This window comes from Molothrus ater, chromosome 6 (assembly GCF_012460135.2).
Source record: "Molothrus ater isolate BHLD 08-10-18 breed brown headed cowbird chromosome 6, BPBGC_Mater_1.1, whole genome shotgun sequence".
Taxonomy (NCBI): Eukaryota; Metazoa; Chordata; class Aves; order Passeriformes; family Icteridae; genus Molothrus; species Molothrus ater.
In genome coordinates, this window is record NC_050483.2 from 859,135 (window position 1) to 874,278 (window position 15,144).

The window sequence follows — 15,144 nt, forward strand, 5'->3', positions numbered from 1 at the left end:
TCTCACAGAGTGTGTGCTGAGTAGAACCCAACTGGTACATTGATTGTACTGATGCCAACGAGATATCCAGTTTACAGCTGCCAGAGGTCTGACCCTAGAGCATTTTGGCTGCTGTCAGATTTGAGTGGAGTCCAATTACCCACTTCTCCCTAGTCTGCTAAAAATTTGGGGGTTTTCTATGTTTTAACAGTGTATTTTATATATATATATATACATATATATATATATATATATATATATATATCACATTCATTTTAGTTATGTTCTTCATTCTTGTGAAAAATAAGAATGTGAAATGTGACACAATTTTAATGTCACATTTCAATTTCAAAATTTGGAGATTGTGTTGCAGTCTCTTCACTCACGCAGATTCTCTTCTGAGTGGAGCTCATACTGCTGGTGTTGAGCTGCTGCCCTGCTGAATAGGCCTTCATTGCAGTGTTTTCATATTTCAGACTCTCATCACCTTTGTGAACAAGCATCTGAATAAATTGAATTTAGAGGTGACTGAACTGGATACACAGGTAGGATTTTATAGCCTTTCTTAAAGGGGAGAGGTAGTTGCACTATGTTATGCACTGTGCCCTCAGCTTTATCCAGAAATTTCACTGAATTATTATTGAATGAGCTTTAAGATGTTATTTCAGCAGGAAACCCTTCATTTCTAAATACTTACAAAGAAGACCCTCACCAATCAAGCATCTTAAACAGCTTTGTACTTCCATTAGCATAAAAAATAATTACCAAATGCTTCCTTCTGCGTGCTGCCAAGTGCTGCAAGGAGGACCTGCTTGTTTTGGTCAGGAAGGGATTGTGTGCACTTGGTTTGCTCCAGTACCAGGCTGAGCAGTTGTTTCCTGCCTACCTTTGCACAAGCACATGGGATCACAAAGCCTCCATTCAAGGGGAATTCAGGATTCTCCAGAGCAAAGCTGCTCAAGTGTACAGGCAGCTGTACAGCTGGGCTGCAGGCTTGATTGCACCACAGAAATAATGTGCTGCATGCTCTTCTGTCTTGTTCTCAGCTGCTAAATTGGCTGAAAAGAAGCTAAAAGAAAAGCTTAATCCTGCTGTATTAATACCTCCCCATGTGAACAATTGTAGCAGTTATCATAAGAAAATTATGGGGTCAGGCAGGAAGGAATGGGATCTGCACTATCAAAAAACCCCAGGTGTCTTCAGATCAGGCTTTATTTTATGTCTTGGTTCATGTTATTAAGAATCTCTGCTTTATTTACACACCTACCAAGCTGATAGAGATTTTTCAAAGGTAAAATTAAGATTTAGATGGAAATCATGTGTAAAGGCTTTCAAAAGGGCATTCCCTATTTCTGCTCATTGCATCATTTACCTTGGGGGAAAATATTCAAATGTACCTAGAAACTCCTTAAGCATTTATCTGAAACAGCATTCCCTGAAATGAGAGGTTGTATTTCCATCAGCTGAAAGAAAATCACCTGCCTCAGGAAGGTGATGGATTGATAGACCCATAGACCTGATGTCACTCAGGTCGAAGTGAGAGGCCTGTGACAAAACCACAGAAACATGGAATGGTTTGGGTTAGAGGGGACCTTAAAGATCATCCAGTTCCACTCCTCCTGCAGAAACACCTCCACTGGTCCAGCTTGCTCAGAGCCCCATCCAGCCTTGGTCAGTTCCAGGGGTGAGGCATCCAGTTCCCTGGGCAAATCTGTTCCAGGACTCCATTGTCAAATAAGAAATAAGAATAAGAAAAACAGTGAACTATTTTTCAGAAAGTGTACTGAGAAATGTTTGGGTTTTTTTCACAGTTTGCAGATGGAGTGTACTTAGTCCTGCTAATGGGTCTCCTGGAAGGCTATTTTGTTCCCCTGCACAGCTTTTTCTTGACTCCTGATAGTTTTGAGCAAAAGGTAACTAAATTTCATTTTTCTGTTAAAAAAAAATATAAATATGTCTAAATGTAGAAGGATAACACAAACTTTTGTGCATAAGTTTGATGCTAATAGCTGAAGTCCAGAAAGGACCGTACTGCTAACCATTTTCAAGTATTTTTAAAAATCAGTATTAATACTTAGTTGGAATGAAACAGAAAATTGTATTAATGATGGGGTGGTTAGCATGCATTAACAGATTTTGTTAGCCATTGTGTGGTGCTTTCATTATACAAGACCTACTGTTCATTAACATATATAGGATTACACACAGGCACTGATGACAGAATTGGTTTTTTTGTGTGTCCAAAATCCAAGAATTTAATGTTGGAAAGGTTTAAAGGGTTTTGGAAGCATGAAGGCACATATGTACGATGTGTCAATTTAAGACCAACATTACATCAGTGTCTGTAGCCATCCAGGCAATTCATCTGTCTGTTCAAGACAAGAGCACTTCAGGGGCCATCATGTTCCAATTTTTGAACTTGTAGGAAGTGGGCTGTGCTTACTTGTGAGTAATTTTATTAAGGGTTGTGTTAGTTCATGTTAACTTTCAATTACCTTTATCTTTCTGCAACCACCATCACCCAGAAACAGCAAAACAATGGATTGTCTGGATTCCAAAGGCTAGATCTACAGACCCCTGACTATTTTTTCCTTTTGAATATCTGGGTCTGCAGCTTTAAATATATCTTGTCCTGACTATTTGCACTGTACAGAGTTCACAAGAGTGACTGCCTCTGTTGTATTTCCAGGTCGTCAATGTATCCTTTGCGTTTGAGCTAATGCAGGATGGTGGATTGGAAAAGCCAAAGCCAAGACCAGAAGGTAACTATTCTACCTTTTTTGTATCTCCTTAAAAATTTGTGTGGGCTCCAGATCTTACAAGGTTACAGTGTGGCTAAGTGAAGGTAAAGTTAATCCAGCAGTAAAAGGGAAGGTACATTTTGTAGTGCTCAAGGAACTCTGTATTTTAAATGCACTTTTTCAAAGGTTGTAATGCTTCTTTTTTTCATTGGCAAACACATGCAGTAATACTCCAATATTCCCTGAAAGAAAGAGAAAACAGTTGTGATTGGTGTCACTGGCAGATGTCAGTTGCTCCAATTGCTCCTTTTTCCTCCATCTCACATTTTCACGCTAAACCTTGAGTATTCCAGGAATTTATAAGATCTTCACAAACGAAGGAGATGTTGTGGAAGTAGAATTTCTAATGTTCACATACCTGCCTTTGCATGCAGGACCTAATAATGCATATTTAAATTAGTTGTAGAGCTGGGGACTGACAGTAGAATGTGCTTCAGGGAGGATAAAGGTTTTGCTGCTGACTTTGGGAGCATTGGGATTCCACTCCTCTTTGTTCATACACATACAGTGTTTAAATCCAGCTTTTCAGGCTGGAGACAGAGCCCTTGAGTCACCAGGGCAATGGGTATCTCTTGTAGCTCCTCCTGTGAGGAGTTACCACTTCTTACCATGCAGGAGCTGGGTGTGCAGCTTCTCCTCCCCTCTTCCCACCAGGAATGGTATCTGGGCTCCTGCTGGTTACCTGCCACAAAAATCAACATAGCTGTGTCTTTTCAAGACCAATTTCAGACTTACATTCCATGGTGCTCACAGCCTTTTCCTGCCACAATATTGGGTTGTCATTCCCTGAGGAGCTGACATAAGCTCATGTGAGAGTGCTGCTTCTAACAGTCAGAACTCTTGGGAGATTCAGGCACTGCTTGCTGAATCAGGTTCTGCTCCATTCAGGGTTTTTTCCATCCCTCCCAACTTCCAGGTTATAACAGCCACAGACACACACACACACACACAAAATAATGCATCTCAGGATCGAACCTGTGCATTAAATCTGCACCTACCCAGCCTGGCTTTTTTACTTCTTTTGACTGGTTGAACCCTTATCCACAGTCATGCTTAGCTGTACCACTGGTGAGTGTATCACAAGCCTTTATGTCTGAAAGAGTCAAAGTGAGAATGAGGAAACAGTGAAATCGAGGGATCCAAGTAAAACACAGAGTATCTGTGATCCCTTACTCCCCATGGATGGTTTAAAATTCTTATGGCATTTAATTTTTCAGGTATTTATTTCTCTAGGGGACAGCTAATTTTTCCAGTATAAATCAAGCCATAAGGATATTTCAGCATATATAAGACATTTCTTGTGCAATTATTGAAATGCTTAATATGAAACTTCCTGCCCAAAGTGAATGGAAAAACACATCTGTTTTATGTGTTGTTACACTGGGCACAATGCCCATACTTAAAATTTCCAGTGAGCAAAAGAGTATTGAAAAGGATCTTACCCTAAATGTGTACACTAAATACTCTTTGAATTCCTACACTGTTTCTTTGAGGTCCTTGAGGAAAAAATATGCTGAAAAGTGCTTTAGAATATGAAAAACATATTTAGTGGGAAAAAAAAAGAATGCAGTTAAATAAATGAGTATGAAAACCAATGATTTTTATGGGGTCAACAGTTTATTTGGGTTATTTGCAATATAATCAAAAAGGTCTTAAAAAGCTTTCTGTGACCTTTTACTTTAAAAATGGCTGGAACATTAATTTGCTGAATCTATAATGAATTCATTTGCAGTTTGAGCTTTTTCAGAGTTCCTTGCAATGTGTACATCAAAGCCAAACTCAAGTTTCTCTTTTAGAAACTTGCAACCAATAAAATGTTACATGTGTTGGTCAAACCCCTGTAGCAGTGGAAATAGCCCATCTTTCTCTGTGAGTGTTCTTCTTTTACTTTGAGCCCTTCTGTGGGATTTTATTGTGGTGGTGGTATCTTTTTTGCGGTGGTGTCTTTGCAAAGACCTAACAAAGTTACTTAATAATAGAAGTTCTGTATTTGGGAAAAAAAGTAATTCTGCACCTTGCTGCTGGCCTGAAAGAGGAAACTTCCAGTGTTGCATGCAAACAGAATTACAGATTGCAGTGGGATCTTGTGGGGGCAATGCACCCTTCCTGCAGCTTTTGGCATTTCCTCTTCATTTTATACCAAACATTTTTCATCTGATTTATAGAGCCACAAACCAATGCTGGCTCTGGTTATATGACTAAGGCCCAGAATAAAATCTAGACTTGAGTGTTTCCACCCTTTGTCCATGGATGTAAATTCAATATCTTTAGCTGGCACACTTTAGGACACCAGGCATAGGTTTGATTGGATTAATTATTTAAAGTGTGACCCTTCACAATCTGTGAGAAACATCAGAGTTGATAAATATCATGGCTAAACTCTGGTGACTACAATACACCATTTACTGGGCTCACTTGGAGGTTTTGGGCAATTCCAAGAACTACAGTTAGGAATTTGAGTTCCTATGCATTCAGCAGAAAGAGATAGGACAATTCTGATTCCACTCAGCTCTTTCTGGGGCAATTCTGAATCCCTGTTTGACTAAAGCACTGGTGTAGACTGCTGCAGTAGTACTTGTCAGTTTGTTTTATAGATTTCTTGTGAAATAATATTGACTTTCTCAAGAACTGCTCTTTGAAACAGAAGGTATTCATTAGCTTTTTGTTTCATATAAATCCTTTACTTTAGATGTTGAGTTTCTGAGGACTGATTCAGCCATGAATGTCAGCTAACTCAAAGAATGTTCAGATGTTTGTTCAAGGAGCACTCGTATACCTAGCTTCTTTAGATCCTCTGGAAAATTTAAACTTGCCTCTAGCTATCCTGCTGCAATTGGGCCTACTGAAGGATGTTGCAGTCCAGAGTGTGCCAAGTCCTACAATTCTTACATAAGAGGAAGCTTCCATTGGTTACTGCCTGATGACTTTTTTTCAAAATCATTACTTTCCAGCCACAACTGTCTGAAGATGAAGTCATACAAGTATGTGTAATCCTGGGCACACTTTGACTCAGGAGCATCTGAGCTTGGCTACATTTCATCATCAGCAGCAAGAGCTATTTGTATCCCTTAAAACACCAAATTTTGAGTTGCCAGTTTGAAATTTGTGCTTTATTGATATTTCTACTCTTTTTTTGCTATCCTTGTGATCTAATGTTCATGGTTATCAATGTGAGCAAAGGAGAGGAATAGAGAATGGGCACTTTTTTTCTGGAAAACATTTGGAGCTAATGAAGTTACTAATTTGTCTTCCCTTGTCTTTTTTCTAGATATTGTAAATTGTGACTTGAAGTCTACACTGAGAGTACTGTACAATCTGTTTTCCAAATACAGGAATGTGGAGTGAAGAATTGATTTGAGTCACAAAGGAGTGTTGACAAAGAAAACATCATAACTAGCCTATCTTCCATCAGTATTCCTCTGCATCTCTATCCTAAAAGGAACAAAACCATTTAGCTGAAGAATTTTTGGTTATTAGTTGATTATTCTGGCACTACTATTTTCACAGTAGATTTAAAACTAATATAACTTATACAGAAAAAAGGGTTTGGGGGAAGGTATCTGGGTATTTTCTGGGAGAATTCATGTCTTCATTCTGGGATAATTCAGTCTTGTCTGGGAGACATTCTTGTCTTCACACTGTTTTTAATAGGTGAAGAAACAATGAAAAAAAATTAGTAAGTTTGATTCAAATCAGCCTTTGGAGCCAATCATAGGAATATTCTGTACTGAGTACCTAATTATTTTTTTACATATATCTTTTTTTTAATCTGGGAAGGGGAAGAATATTTTCTATCCATGATAAGACAGTTCCATTCTAATTGTGAGGAATGTGCATGGGGAGAAACAGTTAAATACACTTGTTCACATGACAGCTAAGAAGAAGAAACTTAACCTGCTGAATATATAGTTCCAGTGCTATTACTAGCCTTTAATTTTATGGGTACAAACTGAAGTGGCTACTCATTCCTTCAGACTTACTATGATGTGATACTCTGCTTCAATATGTGCTATTGAGCATTCCACAGAACCACACTTTGCAGCTTGTCACTTGTTTTTGTTCAAGGAAGAGATCTTTTTTGCAAAGAACACTTTTCAGGAAGACACACTTGTATAATACAGCTTTTCTATAATATTTGTATTATTACATCATTTAAAAAGTAGAAGAATGGCTTGTTTTTATTTTGGCAGTTTAATCACAGGATTATCAGATTGCAAGTTTAGATTCATTGCTAAATAGAATTTAGAATTGTCCCTTTGATTGATTTTATGATGAATGTATGTTCGTCATAATGAACTGCATAATGTTCAACACGAAGAAATAAGATTCATTTTCTAGAAATGGTCAAAACTACTTCCATCTGCAAAGATTCCATTAGAGTGTAAAGTTCTTTGGTGATTTTACATGGCTACAAAGATTTTTTAAATTGAATTACCACCAATTGAGCTGTTATTTGTTTGGTTTTAGCTTTAACAAAGACACAAAAGGGAAACGGGAGTTGATTCCTCCCTTAGACTGGTACCAAGCTCCAGTTGTGCTTCCAGAGGAAGCTGCTGGAGGCTGCCTGCATCACTTCTGAAACAAAGAGCTTTCTTGGGAAAGTCAGGAAAAAAATTCCTCAGGCTGAAATTCCTTGATAACTCTTCAGAAATCTTGGGAGTGCTTAGTGCAGTAAGGAGAGTTGTTAACAGCCCTGCAGGTAGAGCAGAGCTGGCTCAGGTCAAGGAGAAGCAATGGGGCAGTGCTTGAATTGTCACCAGCAGAAAGGCAGAGCTGGCAGGGACACTTGGTAACAGCTGGGTGTTACTCATGATGTAAAGCATTACATCTTTCCACTTTCCAGGGCTTTTTTTCTTTTACATAGAGCTTTCCAGTACAACATCAGCACAGAGGGAACTCCAGCAATGATTTTCTGTCTTTGCTAAACGCCAGCTGATATTTGGTAAAAAGGGGGTACTGACTTCTGCTGGGGGGCTCCAAAATTATTTTCCTGAGAAATAATATGAACTTTTTCAAGGGAAAGTCAATATTCAATTCAAAGGACAATGCCTGAGTGTTCTCTGATCTCAGAAATTATCTGATTAAGAATATCTGAGTAAGAAGCACTCTAAATATCTTCGTTAAAATATTTTCTTACCTGTGTGTTTTTAACTGAGTTTCTGAAATTAGAGGTACAGAAAACAACAGTTATTTCCCCTTTACAGGGAGAAATAGCTGGACATTTTGACCTCAATAAAAATGGACATTTTCATTATAGCTTTAGTATTTGAGAAGCTAAACAATAGGAATGAACCAAACTTTTTTTGAGCAAACTGAGACAGAACTTCTCATGTATATATCAGCATCAATTTCAGTTTATTTTAATGTTTAACATGCAAGTTTTTCGTTTGCACACCTAGTAGTAATCGTAATAGCTAATTAAAAAACAAATGATGTTTTTTCTGCAGACCATGCTCAGCTGCAACACTTCTACATTTCAGCAGTGCTGAAGGATTTTGAAAGCCTTTGTTTTCAGGAGTGCACTTTCTTTAAAGAGGAGGTTTATATGGGTAAAGTGAACACTGAAACAGTTTTCTTTGCCTGGACTTGGAAATAAGTATTTCTTGTACTATATGGGTATAACATTATTGGAGATTTATCTGTCAAGCTCCATTTCCATCCTTATAAAACATCAAACTGAGACAGAATTATTAAATCCTCATGTTGAAATGCAATTATGCAGAACTGTAGAAGCATTTAAACAATATCCAACCTTTCCACAATTATCTATCCCATGGTAAGAATTTATGTAAATGAAAATCTGCTATATAAACAACAGTGCCCTTGTAAATATAGATCCATGTGATAGTTTTAACAGTTACACACAAATAGTATATGCTGCCATGTAGGAGTGGGTCACTGCTTATATTTTTGACAGTGTAGATTTAAATAGCTATCAGATAAATACGAAATCCAATATAGAGATTAATCCAATATAGAGATTATATCTAATATTTATTGCTTTGAATCAGAATATAAGAGAAATATAGAATACTACTGTAGACAGCTTGCTTTTCAGCACTTGGTGTAGGCCAGCCCTTTCCTTCAGGGAAGAGCAAAGTTATCTGGGCCAAATTCTGCCACACCTACATTTCTTTTATTCTTGATACACAGCAATGCACCCTGACATACTGCTGAAAGCAGAATTCTCCTCACTGTTTATATCAAGATAGAAGTTGTTTAAATTTTAGCCAATCCCAGATTTATTTATAATTACTTAAAATGATCAAGTGGACCCAAATCAATTGATTGAGCTCATGTGAGACATGAGCAGCCACCTGGAGAGGCCAGTTCCTCTCCTGGTCCCAGAGGGAGCCTGTGGTCTCAAGGCTGCTGTCTCAGCACTTTGGATCCTAAAGCCAGCTGGGGTAGATCCAAGGCCCTGCCTGAGGGTCTCATGATGGTTTTGGGATCCCACCCACCAGACCAACGTGCCTGTCTCTGTGCTGTGTCACACAAACCTCACAGGCAGCTGGGCCCACCAAAAAGTGGCCAATTCTTGGCCTGCCTTGAGTGGCAATCAAGCAGTAACCGTTGCTGCTGCTGGGGCATTGTGAAACCCCCCAAAAGAACCATTTTCTGTGACTTCTGATTCATCCATTGCATCCAGCAGTAGAGTATCTAGGTTTCTTCTGTGGCTGGAGAGGGGCATCCTTTCCCTCTTGATGGATCCTGGCGTGCTCTTTCAACCACACAGAACTTACTGTTTGGGGTTTTTTTTAAAGAGGAGCTACTGATTTTTCATAGTGTGTCAATAAGCTGTTGTCAAAACAATTACCTAAAATCCTAATATCTTGAGGTCAGCTCCTTTCAGATTTCTTTCTCAGCTGACTGGCTGTTATTTGTCATAAAGAACAAGTCCTATAAAAAGGAACCTTTGCATAATTTTACCCAAGACACGCTCATAAAGCCCAGAATTGGATTGCTCTGTATTTCTGATGGAGTCCAGGCGAACCAAGTTTCCTATTAAATGTGCTGACTGCAGAATGCAGTTCTTTACATTTCCTAGTCAGGAGCAGCTCCATGTTACAGAGGGTAGCAGCCCTTGCAGCTCCATAGCTCAGGAGTTCAAGTGGACCAGCAGGAGCTGGATAAGGTCCTAATCCACTGCAGTGAATCGTGGCAGGAAATCACCAGAGCCTCTCCTAGAGAGCATTGCAGTGCTGGGGGATGGTTGCATTCAAACAGACCATGATGATTGGGGTATTGGTTGGCTTTTGTTCTTACTTTTTATTCTGGAAGTATGGTTTGAAATTAATGTTTCAGATTATTTTAGCAGACACCTTACTGCAAGCTGCAGTGTTGTAAAGCAGAATGGCTTTTAGAAGTTTATTTCATTAGATAAAGATATATGTGATATTTAATATACTAGATGCCAGCCTTAGGTCTTGTTTTTGTTATTCTTGTCTTCCTCTCAAAACAACCTTCATCAATGGCCAAGCATCCAAAGAGAAAACAGTGCCTTGAAGACCTCTTGCAAGATTTTTATGCTGTTACATGTATGACTTTTGTCATTTTATTGTAAGAATTAGTGTGGGCTTTCTCTTCACAGTCAAGGTACAATTACAGACTGAAGAAATCCTTTGTAAAAAGTTACAATTAGCTTGCATGAAGATATTTTACTTTGATTTGTCACATGAAAAATTGACATAGCACCACCAAATTTTTTAAATTAGGCATACCTCAGTATCCACAGATTTTTCCAAAGAGGTTTGAGTCATTCAACATTTACAAGGGCTAATTTTATGTATTCTGAAAATATTTTCTGTGAGATTGTTTCTGCAATAATGAGACTTTCTTTTCTGTCTAACAATTTAATACCGTGCACACTGCAACAATAATAGAGTCATTGAAACATTTGGTCCTCAATTTCAATATCAAACTAACTGAGAAAAAAGAATATTTTCAAAATTTGCTAAACATGTATCTGAAAATAATTATTAGTTAAAATTAAGCTGCATTGCCTTCAACTGCAGAGTTAGTAGCTTTCACAGAATATATGTACTCTGTAAGTAAAAGACACACTCTTGCAGATTTTTTTTTCCTGTGCTTTTCCTGAAACCTTTTGTTATGATTCACAATAAAATTTGCACCTGAAAATCAACCCTGCATGTTGTTGTTGGGTCGAAGGATGAGTTGTCTGACGAAAAATTAAGGAGGCTGTGTGTTTTGTGTTCTCAAAACTTCCAGACCTCTCCATGCACCCAACCCTCTTGCAGTAACCCCTTTGTGGGTGTGCAAGGTGTTTATTATTATATTCTGTGGGGGCTGGTGACAGCTGAACGGGGGTTGGCAAAAGCAATCATGTAAACATGTGTTTGAAATGATTAACAGCAGCAGGTCAGGAAAATGCTGTCTTTGACTCAAAGTAGCCAAGAACACCTTTACTTTTAACTTTGTGGTGCTGAGCACTTCAGTGGGGATATCCCAGCTGGATATAATGCAATTCTCTGCAGAGCAATTTTGTTAATTTTGAATCTAACAAAATGTTAGCAAAACATTGAAATCATAATGTCTGTGTCAGAAAATAATTGCATTTAGGAAGATTTTGAGATCTATTTTTTTTATAAGCGTGTTATTGTTGCTACCCTTTAATGCAGGAGCTTCAATGCAGAGCTTGGAACCAGTCCAAAATATAGGCATCTAAAGTGCTCCAGATTGACATTTATAGCCACTGAATTACTGGCTGGAGTCCAGAAGCAGGTGTTTGATCTTTAGGTCTGCTTGTAAAGCTCAAACCACCAAGCAGAGCTGCCTAATCAACGGGGAGCACTAAAGACAGGGTGAGTTTTAATGCCAGTCTTCAATCCCAGTTTTATCAGGGCTGGATAGAAGCAATTCTGCTTGCTTAGGATCCACATTCTCAACCCCCACCATAGGCACTTGGAGCTTTTGTCCTGAATTTTGTGGGTTTTGTCCTGAAGAACAAGACTTGCTCTTCTTCAAACATTGCAGTGCAACACAAAGGTCACGGTCTGGCTACCTCAATCTTTTCATTGCTGTTCACACAGAAAGCAGAAGATCTGGCTTTAATACCCTTCTGCAGCCATGGGAGTTACTCTTCCTCCTCTTTAGAATCCTGCAGTATGAAATGAAGGAGAAATGGTGTTTTTACTATTGTTGGAGGGGCACTGTTAATGCCTAAGCTCAGTGTGTAGAGTAACTCCACATTAACTGAGACAGAAGGAGAGCAGAAGAGGGAGCATAGCTGGTGATTAAGCTGTTGAAAAGGTGGAAAAGGATTTGGGGGAAGAACCTGTCTTCTGGGCCTCCTGTAAGGCCTGCTTCTGTATTTCAGTCAATCAAAAGCTGTTAAAATTCCCAAACATGTTTTGAAGAGAAAACAGACTGACCTCTGTCTTGCCTCTGTTTCACTGCAAAGTTCCTGCTGAGCTTCTGCTTTCACTCCTCTTTGCCAGCACTCTGCATAATATATATGTGATGATATACTGAATACAGGAAAGGTGATAAAGTACTTGTCTTGAAAGGCTCACAGTCCTGCAGGAATGCAGGAGGGAATTCTGTGCTGTGAGCTCCTCTATCTCATGACAGGAGCAATAGGTGTGGATTAGGGACCGAGTGCCCCTTTCTGTACCTTTCTGCCCTTAAGTTGTGGTGTAAAACAAGGAGCTAAAAAGTGACCAGTGAGGCTGGGGTGGGTGCCAGTGCCCAGGGACCAGAGGAGGCAGGAAGGCTGCTAGCTTAGCAGATTTCCACATTTCTGTGATGGAGAGGTGGGTGTTCAGCACTCAGGTAAGGAAGTGTGTGGATTTCCCAGGTGCCTGGGGGAGGAATCCTTCCCCTTGAAGTGCTGCTGGGCCATCAGCCTCTTGCCAGCATTGCAAGCTGCTTGCATGTGGCTGAGACTTCCCTCTCTGTGACAGTAACTTAAACACTTCCATGTGCATATTGTTACAATAATAGAGCTTTGAAGGCGTCAGTCCTGCGTTTCTGAGCCTTCTGTACCTCCAGATCTTTCTGAACTGTTTGTTACAGCACTTGAATAGACAGAAAGGACATCATTAGAGCAGGTCTGTGTTCTCAATGGCATAAAAACCTTGTACATCTACTGTCTGAAACCAGCACTCACTCCAAACAGTCATAACCTCCAGCTTATTTTTTTCTGTTATCAGGACAAATTAACCCATTAGCTGCACAGACTCTATTGTGAGTCAGAGGTATATGACTCATGTGAATAGAACCCAGTTCTATTCTGGTTTTAATTAACTTGGCCTCCACCCAAATCCTCCTTAGAAATGAAAGATACTAGATTAGCTGAAGTGTACAACACATTTTTATGGTTTGTGCTAAACTTACATGTGTATTTATATGAGATAATGCTACAAAAAAAAAGATTCCTATGAATGCAGTAGCCTGAAAGGTAAGTGACAGAGCTGCTGTATTTGACAGACTGTTAAAGTATTAGAATTAATCTGGTTGGATTGTTTGCTTTGCAAACTGTAAGAACAAAGAAAAAAATAATTTAGAATTCTAGTACATTGGGAAAATATTTCCAGTCTTAATTCAGATAAACGGAAAACAAATTTGTGGTGGTTAGAATTTCAATAGAAGTACAGTCTTAACGTGGCACTTCCCATTGTGATTTTCCTAATTTTGCTGCCTGAGATTTTTTCTTTTCTTTCTTCACGATAAAATGTAAGGATTTGATCAGTATACTTGTTAGTATTTCTATTTGGGTCATTGTGCCTTCTCTTTATAAAGCAATATTAAAATCAATTAAACTCAAATTTAAATTGCAGGGAGGGTAATCTGAGCCACTGCTTAGAGTACTGTCAAAACAGAAGTGATACTAATTATATTAACACAAGTTCAAAAGAATCAAAATAAAACCAAGGAAACAAAACCACCCCTCTCTAATCCTGACAGAAATCAAAGCCTGAATCTTACCTACTTATCACAAAGTAAGTAAGATTTCCTCATGGCACTTTAGGGGTTCTGAATGCAGATGGGAAGCAGGCTCTTGGAGATTGCGGTGGGGTGGGATGGCTCCACTGAGAATCTAAAGAAACAGCACAGAATAAAGGGGAGAGAGGCTGCAGGGGAAACAGAGTAATGAGTGTTGCTGTGATCACTTTGTAGTTTGCAGCATGCTCGTGTGAGGCAGGAAGGGTGGGCCAGCTGGACACAAACTAACCCAGAGTGGTAAATTAATCAGGAGTGGGCTCTGTGTGCCACCAGCTGTCTGGTGACTAATAAGTTGGGTTTCTGCTTCGGCAGGTTCCAGGTTACCTGGAGCATGAAGGGAAGAGCTGGAGGGAAAAGGTCAGGTTTTAAAAGAGGCTGAGTTTGAGGTGCTCTGAAATGAAGACTTGCATGGGGACCACTATTCCCAGACTCTGCAGTGCCACAGTTTAGTTCCAGTGGCTTAGAGCACTTAATGGAGATCTGCCCTCAGCTCTGCCTGCTGCCAGTTAGTCCTGATGAAGCCCTAACTCACCTTCTCAATGCCTAAGTGGTGACATTAAACTTTCATCAAGGCGAGGAAATTAAAGGCACGTAGCAGACTCGGCTTCATTTAGCCAGAGCTCCGTGTCCAGACCCAGAGGTTTTTCTGTCTTGGAGGGACCACTGTCCTCCTGTGCCAGACAAGGTAGTGTGGCAGTGAATTTGTTACATTCTTCAATTCCCAATCACTGTAGAAAGCTACCCAGGTGGTAGGAGGCAGAGTTAGGGCACAGATTTATCTACTAATACTGCAAACAGTTATGCTGCATTTCAGGGATATGTGTATTCCTCAGCTGGAAGTTTTGAGCATTAACTTTTGAAATTCCATTGCTGATAACTAGCAATTCCATTGCTTTTCACATGTCCTTTGCTACAGTGGATTTCTTATGCCATCACTGGTTGAAGCTGGATACACCAAACTGTTGTTATCTTATTACAAAAGTTCCATACCTTCTTGGTGATTTCTCATGGGCATCTCCTCACAGCACAACCAACAAACTCCAACTCTCTCATCACCCAGCCAACAAACTGCATCTCTTTCAACCAGCTAACCCACTTTTTTGTGGCACTCATCCTCTTATTGGACAGAGCTGTGGCCTGTTAAGGGCAGGCCTGTTCCTAATCTTTGGTGGTTAGTACAGCTGCAGCTCCTCAAAGGTGAGATTACCTTCTGCACTATCTTTATTTTCTTACATTCTATCCCTCCACGCCAAACCTGTCTAGATTCCTTCTTTATGCTTATAGTCATGTCCCTCTATTGGGTAGAGCTCCTTTATATAATCTATCAAGCATTGTGGATCTACACCAGGGTGCAGAGAATGATGTGATGATTTGACAATAATGGGCAAATTTCTCAGAG

General features: G+C 39.4%; 1 protein-coding gene across 2 annotated transcripts in view; it reads left to right on the plus strand.

The window, feature by feature from the left end:
- PARVA (parvin alpha) overlaps positions 1 to 10,923 on the plus strand; it is a 63,799-nt gene extending 52,876 nt beyond the window's left edge. For both annotated transcript variants that reach the window (XM_036384150.2, XM_036384151.2), the window contains exons 10-13: positions 456 to 524; positions 1,791 to 1,892; positions 2,669 to 2,741; positions 6,049 to 10,923. In XM_036384150.2, coding sequence (XP_036240043.1) covers positions 456 to 524; positions 1,791 to 1,892; positions 2,669 to 2,741; positions 6,049 to 6,125 — 321 coding nt within the window. In that variant the 3' untranslated portion in view covers positions 6,126 to 10,923. The remainder of the gene's footprint in view (positions 1 to 455; positions 525 to 1,790; positions 1,893 to 2,668; positions 2,742 to 6,048) is intronic.
- The last annotated feature ends 4,221 nt before the right edge of the window (positions 10,924 to 15,144 follow it).